The sequence below is a fragment of the Aplysia californica genome, unplaced genomic scaffold (assembly GCF_000002075.1).
Source record: "Aplysia californica isolate F4 #8 unplaced genomic scaffold, AplCal3.0 scaffold00294, whole genome shotgun sequence".
Classification (NCBI taxonomy): Eukaryota; Metazoa; Mollusca; class Gastropoda; order Aplysiida; family Aplysiidae; genus Aplysia; species Aplysia californica.
Window position 1 is genome coordinate 772,439 of NW_004797564.1, and position 12,500 is coordinate 784,938.

The 12,500-nt window shown below is 39.1% G+C and overlaps 1 protein-coding gene across 1 annotated transcript; it reads left to right on the forward strand.

Moving 5' to 3' along the window:
* The first annotated feature begins 3,225 nt into the window (after positions 1–3,225).
* On the forward strand, positions 3,226–10,639 carry LOC101846080. The gene is made up of 5 exons (XM_013084459.2): positions 3,226–3,349; positions 5,570–5,656; positions 6,929–7,013; positions 8,769–8,927; positions 10,316–10,639. Exons 1-5 carry the CDS (start codon positions 3,227–3,229, stop codon positions 10,444–10,446), a joined length of 585 nt encoding a protein of 194 aa, XP_012939913.1. The 5' UTR covers position 3,226; the 3' UTR covers positions 10,447–10,639.
* The last annotated feature ends 1,861 nt before the right edge of the window (positions 10,640–12,500 follow it).

The following is a 12,500-nucleotide window of genomic DNA, read 5'->3' on the forward strand; positions in this document are numbered from 1 at the left end:
TCTCTCTCTCTCTCTCTCTCTCTCTCTCTCGATTGGGGTAAGGTATCTCTCATTGAAGATCAGAGGCAATTAAGTGAGCTTTATTTAAAACTCTGCAATAATTATATTTTTTATATTGTCAGAATTCAGATTAAAAATTGGAGATATACTTCAAACAAACACTTAAAACATTTCGATGGCAGTTGACTATTTTAGTAAAAGACATCAAATACAAAACAAAGTGTACGCCAACATTATGCGTCATTGTCTTCCCTCAAAATGTCGGACATTACAACTAATTGTGTACTATGTTATCATTTTCTTTATCCGCGGTGTCATGATGTAGGGTCAGAATCACCTCATTTTTTTACAAATTGAGAGTTCAGATAATACAAGTGCTTGGCCTGTAAACTCCCCTTGAAGGCCTTCTATAAATGTCCACTCATAAGTCCACAGAATTACATCTCCCAGATACCCTCTATCAGGTACTACCGACAGTTTGTTTATCTAGTCGTTTGATATCTTCGTTAGGTTGTTTTCGTCTATCGGCTGGTTCCGACCAGAATGACAAAAACCGTTGTTTTGTTTTTTTATCCTCTTATGATTGTTTGAGAACGTCACTTTATCTTTTGACAAAATGGCATTCACTCTCGGAAGTCACCGATACTTTTTTGTGTTTAAAACTAATAAGACGAGAATAAGTTATATTTGTGGAGAAGTTATTAGTAGGGCTTAGTTCAAATTTGCTCCAAACTTTATGGTCACTGCATAAAAAGCGGACAATGCATAATTTATTCCTGTTGTACGCACCTAAAAAGCTGATTAAAATAAAGTCTGAATATGCCAAGGCCACATCTATGCCATATTCCAAAACTGTGCGTCAGGTCGTTAAGTTAATGTTACATAAAAAGCGTACGTCACCATATATTTAAAAAAAAGAAAGTAAGATTAAATACTGGCATTTTAGGTGACAATTGTATTGTTTTATGTCTGTCGTAATAAACATGATTTTTTTTCACTATGTTTTATAATTATATGTTTTATCGGAATCTAATCATAGGGACTGAACGATAAATGCTCTCTGGTTTGATTTGATTTTTTCCATCATAGGAAATAACGCTTTAAATTGTCGAGTGGGTTGTGTGTTTGGTCTCATCAATGGTGTACAGCTATTTTGGGGACATGGAACATGGATGGTCACAGGGGTACTCGGAACACTTGAACTTTAGCCACCCCTGCCACCGATACCGGTGAGCGTCAAGGGGAGATAATTCCGTTTGTCTGCAGCCAGGCGAGTTGCCTTAGCAACACATTCTTAATTTTTTTACTTTTCCGATCCAGCGGCTATTTAGGTTCTAGCCCTTCGGCCTGCCAATATGGCAAAGAATTTACAGGTTTTTATCAGCTGCATTTTGTCGCTGTGTGGAGTATTTTCGACATCTGGGAAGGCAGGTAGTCAGGTATTATGTAAGTCTCCAAGTTCAGGGCAAGTAAAGACGTGGTGTGATACTGTTTCGTTCTGGCAGTAACACAACGGGAAGTCAGTTGAGGTAAACTTGCGGATCCTGTTTAGATAGGAATTCAGTGGGATGCGTTGTGTTCACATTTGAAATATAGTGATTTGGTCTCTTCTACTCGGGGAATTTAGAGCATCTATTCAATCATCATCATCGTCAATGCCTTTCACCCCTGGCAGGGTATAAGCCACATACAAGCTCCTTCCATTTATCTCTGTCCTGAGCCATCCTTCCAAGCTCGTTCCAAGTGAGCTTCATTTCTCTCATGTCCCTTTCCACGCATCTCCTCCATGTTTCTCGTGGCCTACCCCTGCCTCGTGCTCCCTGTGGGTTCCACTGCAGTGACTGTCTTGTGATGTTTCCGCTGGGCTTTCTTAAGGTGTGTCCCATCCATTGCCACTTTCTTAGTCCTATTTCTACTTCTATATCCGTTTGTCCTGTCTTTTCCCACAGCTCTTCATTTCTTATTCTATCCTGCCTCTTAATTCTTAGAATACTCCTCATACATCTGTTGATGAAAGTCTGGACCTTATTCAGTACTGTCTTCGTTGTCTTCCAAGTTTCGCAGCCGTAGAGGAGCACAGACTTGACGTTGGAGTTAAAAAGTCGAATCTTGGTGCGCAGTGAGATGTAGAGCATCTTTTGACATGGGAGAAATCATGTGTGCAAATATAGTTCTTCCAGTTTTGTCTATTGCCCATCCATTCAGACACTGTTCTCTGGTGTTGCATTTGATGACTTTCTTGACTGTCCGTTGAGATACTGGGTTTTAAGGTTGTGTTTGTGATGCTCCTATCTTGGCAAGGGTGTCTGCTCTGTCGTTTCCTGGGATGTTAATGTGGTCAGGAATCCAGTGTAAAGTCAGGTCGACGGCATAGGTCTGCATGAAGATGTTGATCGTTAGAGACACAGACAGGCAGGCTGGGCTTTCGAAATTCATGTTTTCCTAAGCAAGGGCTACTGATCTTTCATCTGTGAAGACTACAGTGTCATTAATTTTAACTGGATATAGATCTATATCGAAAATGTTGGTCAGGTGGATTATTGCGGTGGCTTCTGTCTCACGAAAAGTGCATGTTTTATGTCATTCTCTAACCTCTCTAGTTATTATCCCATATTTGATCACTGATATACAACGTAAAATACTGTACGTTGCCTGAAGTCCTATTCCAACCTCTTTTTGGTAAGCAGGGGGAACTACAATATATGAAATAAAATAGTGTTTCAAAATAAAGAAACAATTGTTTTGTTGTTTTTGTAAGTGTTTTACGGCGCTCGCAACTGCATAAAGTCGTACGAGCGCGCGGGACACATTAAACATTATCAGTCGGTAGAAAATTTTGAAAGCCGGGTAGTGGCCGAAGCTTACTTTTATCGATTCTAGACCACCAGGGGATATTTAACGTGCACAACTTGCACGCGAGATCTTCGAGATTTTTCACCCTTTTCCGAGAAGGCTAGGTGTCAATCTTTCCTACCAGAAGACCAGGGGTGTGGCTGAAAAACAGCGGTAAGAAGGTGTGGGGGGGGGGGTGGGGGGGGCGAATTCAGGATCAAACTTTCCGCACGTAGAGTTAAGACGTCACAAGGGAGGGGAGGGGGTTGCAGGGCGAATATCATCTCTGCCCGGAAGATCACCTCCCAAATTATCTAAATTGGGGCGATCGGGACTGTAAAACACATGCAATAAAACAATACATTATTATTTCGTCTTCCATGTATTTCCCAGCATGCAGTTCCTGGCTCTCTTTCTCCTTGTGGCCCCTGTGGCTTACACTCTGGCTGCTCCAGACCCCACCACATTCTGCCTGCCAGAAAAGAGTACCGCACTCATCTTTGGCTTGACTAGTCACGTTAGTATCCATAATAATAATAATAATAATGATAATACTCATAATAATAATATAATAATAATAATAATAATAATAATAATAATAATAATAATAATAATAATAATAATAATAATAATAATAATAATAATAACCGGGAATAATAATAATAATTATCGTAATTATAATGATAGTAAGTATAGTAATAGTAATAACATTTATCAAGTTAGGTTTTCTTTTCTTCCTTCCTTCTTTCTTTCCTTCCTTCTTTTCTTCCTCCCTTCCTTCTTTCCTGACTTATTTACCTACTCCTTCCCAATAGAGCCAGGTGCACAAGACAGAGAACAGTGGACCCCACACCTGTCTGTCCCTGGACACTTTTTTTTTACCTTGGCACATCCTGGCCCTGGGTGAATGCCTTATCACCGACCGTGCTTTTGTAACCGTCAGCTGGTCTACATCTTTTCCTTTTTTTTTTTCATTTGCTCTCCAGTACCATTGCAGTCTTGTCTCTGGCATTCTCGAAACATGTCCAAAATATTTTCAACTGTTCCTTTTTATGCCCGCGTTGATATCGTCAATCCCAGATCAGTCCAAAACACTTCATTATTTGAAACAAATTCATGTAACTTTTCATTTCACCGATATTTAAATCTTTTGTTCTCTTAAACATGTTACAGCATCGTGTTAGTGGAATGATGCTAACAGTTAACGATGGGATATATTGTTTTTTAATCAAGACATGGTTGCCAAGTTTGTTTAAACCGGGGGTTTTTTAAGCTAAACCCGCCTTCCGGCCATAATGCCATACTGGCTTTTAACGACTTTCCCGCTGTAGAACCATACAGGCTTTTACCTGGCTGACACACCTGCCTTTTCTGCAGGCTTAGAAATAAGAAAATTCCGCGCTAAATTTAGATGCTGACCTTCTAGGTCTTTGTACGTGAAATTTCATTGCAATATATCCCGCACTTATATAACCTTATTGTGTTGTTAATGCCGTAAAACTCTTACTATAACTAACTAAAATATATCCCTTCATCAAAAGTAAAAGCAATTTCTTTGCAACTCCCTCTGAACTTCTGAAAAACAATCAAATAATTCTGTTTGGGAAAGCAATCAGCTGACCGCCATTTAGGTGCTGCTGTGGTGACCTGCTGACCTGCTGACCTATTTATAGTGCTAAGAGAGTTAAAGAACAAGCTGGAAATCACAGTTAAAACTGGTCAACAAACACTACCGAAATCTGCCACGAGAACTAGCTGAAGATAAATTAAAATCCACGACAACTAGAGGAAATGTGTTTATTATGAGAAAAAAGTTTTCAGTTTTTGTTTCAGAAGAGGTTTTACGGCGCTCGCAACTGCATAAGGTCATTTGAACGCCAAGGGGTGGATGTCAACAGAGAAGTCCCTACAGGGAATCAGACTTACTCTGCTCACCTCTCTAGTTTCAACAGCACAAAGTTTTCTTCATCTCTCAAGGCATCCCGGAAATACCAGGTCACAAGAGCGTGACAAACATACAAAAGAAGTAGAGGAAAATGACGATAGTAAGGATTAGGAAAGAAAAAGCGGCAGGTCCCCGATGTAGTTCAGGAACAGCTATGAGCATGACATTGATGGATCAATTCTACTATACATTAGAATGAGAAATGTCCCCCCTTTGGGAATGGCCTAAAGACACTCCAGTCAGTAGCATCGCCCCCCGGGGGGGGGGGGTGAGAAAAAAGTGCGGACCACACTACCGTTTTATCTTAACGTTTAGTAGGGCCACAAAGCATCGTAAATGTTGGCGTCCATTGACCCATGGGTCGAGAGTTGTAGTTTTTCGACCTTCGTAGTAGATTTTGATGGCTCTGTTACTGCAGCTGGTTTGATACTCATGTCTACATTTCATGGGATACGCTCAAACCGTTGTTTTATTGTTGTTTGTTTATTTATTTTGTGTTGTTGTTTTTGTTGTTTTTCAAAAAGAATATGTTGAAACTGGACATCAGTTGCTTTTTCAATTACTGTTCATTCCCTACACAAATCTTTCCACGTCCTTCACACAGGAACCCCAGCTTTCTTCCTCTCTCGCAATAAGGACTGTTACATTGTCTATGCATACCTGTTTAAAATAAAGGGGTAATTTATCATTAAATTTGAATTTTGAAGCGTGTGGAAATGTAGATACTGTGCCCTGGAACGATAAAAATGTGCAGGGATTTGATTTATTTCTGTTGATTCTTGTTTATTTCAGATCCAGGCAAACGTGTCCATTGACTTCACTCAGAACAAATTTGTAACTGTCACTGCTCAAGGAAAGAGAGTGTCAGACCTCAATACTGTAAGCACGGAAAATACTTCTTTATCTTGTTATTAAAATGCTCTTTAACCCTATCCATACCCCATGGGGTCATTTTGTACCCCAGGTGTTGTATTCTTCACTTTTTAGAATACATCTAATACGAAGATCTCTTTGAAACTTTCAGTATTTCTCAAAAATCGTTTTGACAGACTGCTATGCAAAGCGTACGGATCGGATTAACGAGTAAATTTCCTCATTGAAAGTGGTGGCACAGAGTTCCATAAGGGTCGTAAGGATACGATAGTAAAACACAACGTACGGACTCTATCTGTTGAACGCCATACTGAGCAGAGCACACGCAATGAAAATGCTGAACCCTGTTACTGAAATACAAAATACAGAGTAAAATTGAAGGGGCTGCCTAGTTGGTTTCAGCAATAAAGGCAATCTTTTAAATGGTGTTTTTGTTAAATTATGTATTAAGCTCGTTATCTAAAGAATAAAAAAAACGTAAAAGAAATCTTTACAATAATTATTTTTATTCCAGAAAGGTCTAATCCTATTTGTACGCCTTGGTCTTTTTTTACCCCCGGGGTTGTATTCTTCACATTTTAGAGTACTTCTAGTACGAAGATTTCTTTGAAATTTTCAGTACTTTTCAAAAAAGCATTTTGACAGACAACTATGCAAAGCGTAGGTATCGGATTAACGGATAAATTTCCTCTTTGGATAATGGTTGCACAGAGTTCCCCACGTCGTATGGATACGATATTAAAACACGACGTACGGATAGGGTTAAAGACATAACATATTTTGTTCTTAGCTATCAGATGCCAGAATATCCTATAAGTGAGAATGTTTGTATGTGTTAGAAAATTGTGTGTATATTTGTGTGTGTGTATGTGTGTTAGTGTGTGTGGTGTGTGTGAATGTGTGTGTGTTTGTGTGTGGTGTGGTGTTGTGTGTTTGTATGTGTGTGTGTGTGTGTGTGTGTGTGTGTGTGTGTGTGTGTGTGTGTGTGTGTGTGTGTGTGTGGCGGATTATGTTTCATAGAAACTTCCATTATCAATATTATCTAAAACTGAAGATTTTGTTTTTGGTTTAACAATACAAAGTTCTTAATCAATAAGTAATTCGCCTTGCATTAATTGCCTTATTTCAATATGTCATTTTGTATTCTTACAGCTGAGTCCCCAATATGACATTCTGTGCAAAGATTGAAGGAAATGTAAAAAGTCAATTCTTATGTACAACTTACAAAACGTTCCCCAACGACCAACCTTGACTTTATGACGGTATGATTATTTACAGAACATCACCTACTTGGTTGACGCAACAGGTGCATGTACCAAGGAGCCTCTGCCTGTACTTGGGTATATGACAAGGTGTCTTCCAGGTTAGTTAGATCATTTTTTAAATAATTTTTTTTTGGGGGGGTAAGTGTTTTACGGTCCTTGCAACTGCATGAGGTCATGTGAGCGCGCGGATACACCAAACATTTCAGTTGGTAGGAAATTTTGAATTGTGCCCTTGTGGCGGCTGAAGCCTAATCTTATCGATCCAATGGATCTTTAACATGCAGAACTTGCACACGGGACCTCTGAGATGTTTTGCCCTTGTCCGAGAATGCTAGGTGTAGATCTTTCCTACCAGAAGATCAGGTGTGTGGCTGAAAGACAGCCGTACGAAGGAGCCAAGGAGTAGCAGTAGAAAAGCTACAAAATGAGTGCAGGAGCCCAGTGGAGGAGGCAAAGGAGGTGAGGGGGTGGGGACAAAAAGTGGAGACGAAAGCAGTCGACAGAATATTGCACGAGAGAAGGAAAGAAGGTGAAAGGAGACAATTTTAAAGAAGAAAATGTTTCCGTCGCTAGCCGGATTCGAACCCGGGACCTTTCATGGAGAGGCGAACATCTTAATCTCTAAGCGATGAGATCCCCCCCTCCCCCCAGTTATAACATTTGTTGATATCCATTTATTTCTGGAGGAAACATACACTCATTTTCCACCCCATAATCTCTCTAAAGCCCTGGTTACACGCAACGATAAATTGTGTTAAATTCGTCGTATGCCAGAACTGTCCGTTTTATCGAGCTGTGAAGTCTGTTTAGACGTTCCAATCTGTCGTCCAGTTTTCTTTCGATCAGGGAGATTCCTAGTCATTAACATTACTGCAGATGTGCAACGCATGGGTGACTTTGATACACAAATTCACTATTGTCGATCAACTAAACAATAAAATTACTAAAATGTGCATAATAACGGATCAAATCAGGTTCATCGCAAGCAACTTTGCTTATATAGAGATTCTGATTCCGAATATGAAATCAGTTTTTACCTGCGTTTTTTTAAATTTTAATTTGAGCCCTAAGTCTAATCCGGCAGCAAATTTTAAAGTGATTCTACTTCACAGCGCGTCTCCCCCAAATCTGAGGGTGATCGCACAAAAAATATCAAGCAGCGCTTGATTTCTCGACCGAGTCTCCGAGCCATCGTCCAATCATCCAAACGTTGTACAATTTTGTGGTTACACCTGACGATTTGTCTCATGATCGATAGATCGTCGGGTTTTTGTACAATTTATCGTTACGTGTAACCAGGACTTTACTTTCTGTAAAGAAAATCGCTAAACGTGTCTTTTCGCTAATAAAAAGCCTAAATAGTATTAACAAATTAAAGTTCTATGTCAACCCAGACTGTTCTGATATTGCTAAAAACAAAACTATGGGTGGTTAGAGGGCGCCACTGGCAGGTCCTACTTCTTTACTTTCCCCTCTGTTGTTTCTGTCTGTATGTTTTAATATTTCCCAGCACAATGGCCATTGTTGCGTCGATGTGCTTCTCTTTACTCAAACAAACAATCGAACAAAAACGAAACTTCGCTTCTTAAAAATCAAAGTAAATAGATTTCGGAAGAGCTGAAAGCAATAGATCTAATATTTTATCTTTTATCTCGTGAATCGTTCTTGAGTGAAATACATGTATAATGCTATTGTGTCAATTAAAGTTTCACTTTTTGAGAACTTAAATATTCCAACCAATTATTTGATATTTTGCCCAATTTTCTTATGCAAAATCCGACATGCGGCTAGGAAATGGAAGGCAATGCCTGCCTTAAACGTATAATCTAGATCCTTCTTATTCTGGTCCACAGCAAACAGCGTATTCCTTGGTACAGTCTTCGAGGGTTTCGTCAACAAAGTCAACCTGAACGCGTGGCTGATCCCTGTGAACAAGGACACCAATGTGACTCTGTTGACGTACACAGAGCCTGGACAAACTGACTCTTACTTCCTGCTCAGGAGAGATGATGGTTAGTAGATTCTTTTTGTTATTGTTGTTGTTGCTGTTGTTGTCGTTGCTGATGTTGTTATTGTTGCTGTTCCTCCTTACTAATTTTTCTTCTTCTTCTTCTTCTTCTTCTTCTTCTTCTTCTTCTTCTTCTTCTTCTTCTTCTTCTTCTTCTTCTTCTTCTTCTTCTTCTTCTACTTCTTCTTCTTCTTTTTTCTTCTTCTTCTTCTTCTTCTTCTTCTTCTTCTTCTTCTTCTTCTTCTTCTTCTTCTTCTTCTTCTTCTTCTTCTTCTTCTTCTTCTTCTTCTTCTTCTTCTTCTTCTTCTTCTTCTTCTTCTTCTTCTTCTTCTTCTTCTTCTTCTTCTTCTTCTTCTTCTTCAATAACGATATTATTTCTAGCGCGCCAACAAATAACTTGATATAGAAAATGTGTATTCATTTTGCGTGTATATGTGTGTTTGTGCGTTTGTGTGTTTGTGTGTTTGTTTGTGTTCTTTCATGTATATCTGAGGGTTTGTATATCAGTATCATTATTATTATTATATTAGTAGTAGTAGTAGTAGTAGTAGTAGTAGTAGTAGTAGTAGTAGTAGTAGTAGTAGTAGTAGTAGTAGTAGTAGTAGTAGTAGTAGTAGTAGTAGTAGTAGTAGTAGTAGTAGTAGTAGTAGTAGTGTGTGTGTGTGTGTGTGTGTGTGTGTGTGTGTGTGTGTGTGTGTGTGTGTGTGTAACTGTTCGAGTGCATATAAAAATACATATTATTGAGAAAAATAAAGACAAACTACCAGTTCTGAGAAGACGTTGAACAAAAAGAATAACTAGTATTTAAATATATGTTGAAAACATTCTTTTTTAATTCTTTTTTGCTTTCCATTCGTAGTTTTCAAAACTTTCATGATAGTTTCAAAGTTTGCAAGTTAGTGTTTAGGAGAAAGTCATAACAACAAATCCTATCTCGGCTCTTATGATGCTCGTCCTTTGCCGGTGAAGATGACCTTGACTTCACATCACTGGAGGAGTGGGGTGTGTGCGGAGATGGCTGATCAGGCCGATCTTCGCTCGGAAATGTCTATTTCAGTGGGGGCAGGGGATGTTTGGGGCTGAACTAGACTGGAAGGTAGGGCTCTCTCGGTCTTTTCTCAGCTGCCATCTCCATTCTTTCTTTCTTATGTGTCTTTCTTCGAACTTGGCGACTACAGATCTTACTAAGGAGCGCCAAACTGCGCGATCGCGAGCAGCTTCTTCCCAGGTCGTATGGGGAGTGTCACAACTCTTCAGGGATGCTTTCAAGGCATGAAGTGTTATTTCTGTCAACCGAGAGAACGTTCGGCACTTATATGACCTTATTGTGTCGCAAGTGCAGCAAAACACTTTACTAAAACTAAAACTAAAACGATCCCATCTTCTCCTCAGCTCCACAAGGACAGCGGATTATCTTTGTCAGCAACCCTGTCGCTTCCATCGCTGACTCATCCGTTTTCAACGTTCCCGCCGTGTGCCCAGACAGTCTGGCGTTTTCTCTCTTCCACAAACTGTCAGTTTAACGATGACCCAGATCTAGCGTCTGTCGGTTAAACTGTCAGTTTGTCGATGAATGAACTGTACGTGTAAAGGCACCCAAGAAGGAATTACTAAGATCAAGACCATTACTTTGAATGATGGTCCAAATTGACAGCTCTTGTTTGTATAAATGTTATTAAATTATTTTGATGAACTTTGCAAATAAATTATAGTGTTCGAGATTTTGTGTGTGTGTGGTTGTTGTTTTTTAACCAAAACCTATACATCTGTGCACGGAACACAAACATAGTTGAGAGATTCTATCTATCTATCTATCTATCTATCGATCTATCTATCTATCTATCTATCTATCTATCTATCTATCTATCTATCTATCTATCTATTTATCTATCTATCTATCTATCTATCTATCTATCTATCTATTTTATGCCTTTAATCCATGTTTTTTAGAAAAACCCATACAGAAATGCGTTCTTAAATGAACATGAAAAGGTGATGAAGCAAAAAAACAAATTTCGATTTTTAAAAATTGCCAAACCGGAGGAAAAATTCCAATTTCTTCAACTTCATTATTTCGACGAGTACTTGACTTCACCACGCTGCCTTACAAGTTTAAGCATTGAATTGACGATTACGTTTCTTCCTCAGTGGAGATATTCTGTTAAAATATAACCACTGGCCTGTGTTTTAACACCCATTTTTATGTCTTGGCGTGATGTAAAATAAAAATACCAACAAAAACAACAAAGAAACAAACAAACAAGCAAATAAAAAATGTCATCAACGGTTTATACAATTTTGTAAGCGTAATCATTCCATACTCAAGAACTACGCGTTGCCACATGTCTTTTTCTCTCTCCAGCAAAGACGTTCTACTTGAGACTTTATTTAGACCTACCTAGAAATTGAAAAAGAAGAATTTTTAACAAATTCATTTACGATTAGGTTTCTTCCTCAGTGGAGATATTCTGTTAAAATGTAACCACTGACCTGTGTTTTAACACCCTTGTTTTGTCTTAGCGTGATGTAAAAAAAATACCAACAAAAAGAACAGACAAACAAACAAACAAGCAAACAAACAAACAAACAAACAAACAAACAAACCACGTCATCAATGGTTTATATAATTTCTATTAAAGCTCAGTCATTCCATACGCAAGACGTACGCGTTGCCAGAGGTCTTTTTTCCTCTCCAGCAAAGACGTTCTACTTGAGACTTTATTTAGACCCTACGTTCTGCGTTATCATCTAAGAAAATTAAAAAGAAAATTTTTCTTAGTTTACGATTGGGTCTTTCTCTCAGTGGAGATATTCTGTTAAATTTTAACCTCTGACCTGTGCTTTGAGCCCCCATGTTTTGTCTTGGTGTGACGTACGTAAAAACAAAATACCAACCAAAAAAAAGACGTACGCGTTGCCAGATGTCTTTTTCCCTCTCCAGAAGAGACGTTCTACTTGAGATTTATTTAGATCTACGGTCTGCGTTATCTTGTAAGAAATTTAAGAAAAAAAATTTGCTGTCAAATATTTTTATCTTTGTCCCAACACATATGCGGTGTTCACACACACAGGAGTAACGAAGCGAGTAAGACAAAATTTCTTAGTCCAGCAGGTCGGGACTACTCTGGATACATTTCGCCGAGCAATCGGCCCCCTTCCCCGGGTGATATTTTATGGTCGCCGTGTGAAATTATTACACGGGACGCTTGCCGAAATTTTCAAACATGCTTAAAATTTTCGACGAGCGAAAAATGAGTCGCCGAGTCAATAACTCTCTCGAGGAAAACTCGGGGAGGACTCGGGAGTGTCAGAAACAGCTCGACGTGCAAAGTTGCATACGTTGCCAAGTGATAGTGACTGCCGACGAGATCTGAAAGATACCCGAGTTAAATTTCTTACTCTGCGGGTTAAATTATTGCTCGCCGTGCAGAAATCTTGCACGGGGAGTCTGGGTTACTCAAGCCCGGCGTGCAAACGTTCCCGAAGGATGCCACATCTTCTACCAGCAGTTCAGCTATCAGTATCAGTTTCTCAAAGTGTCCATACAGGGGTCTTCTTATAAGCCATGGTCTAACCC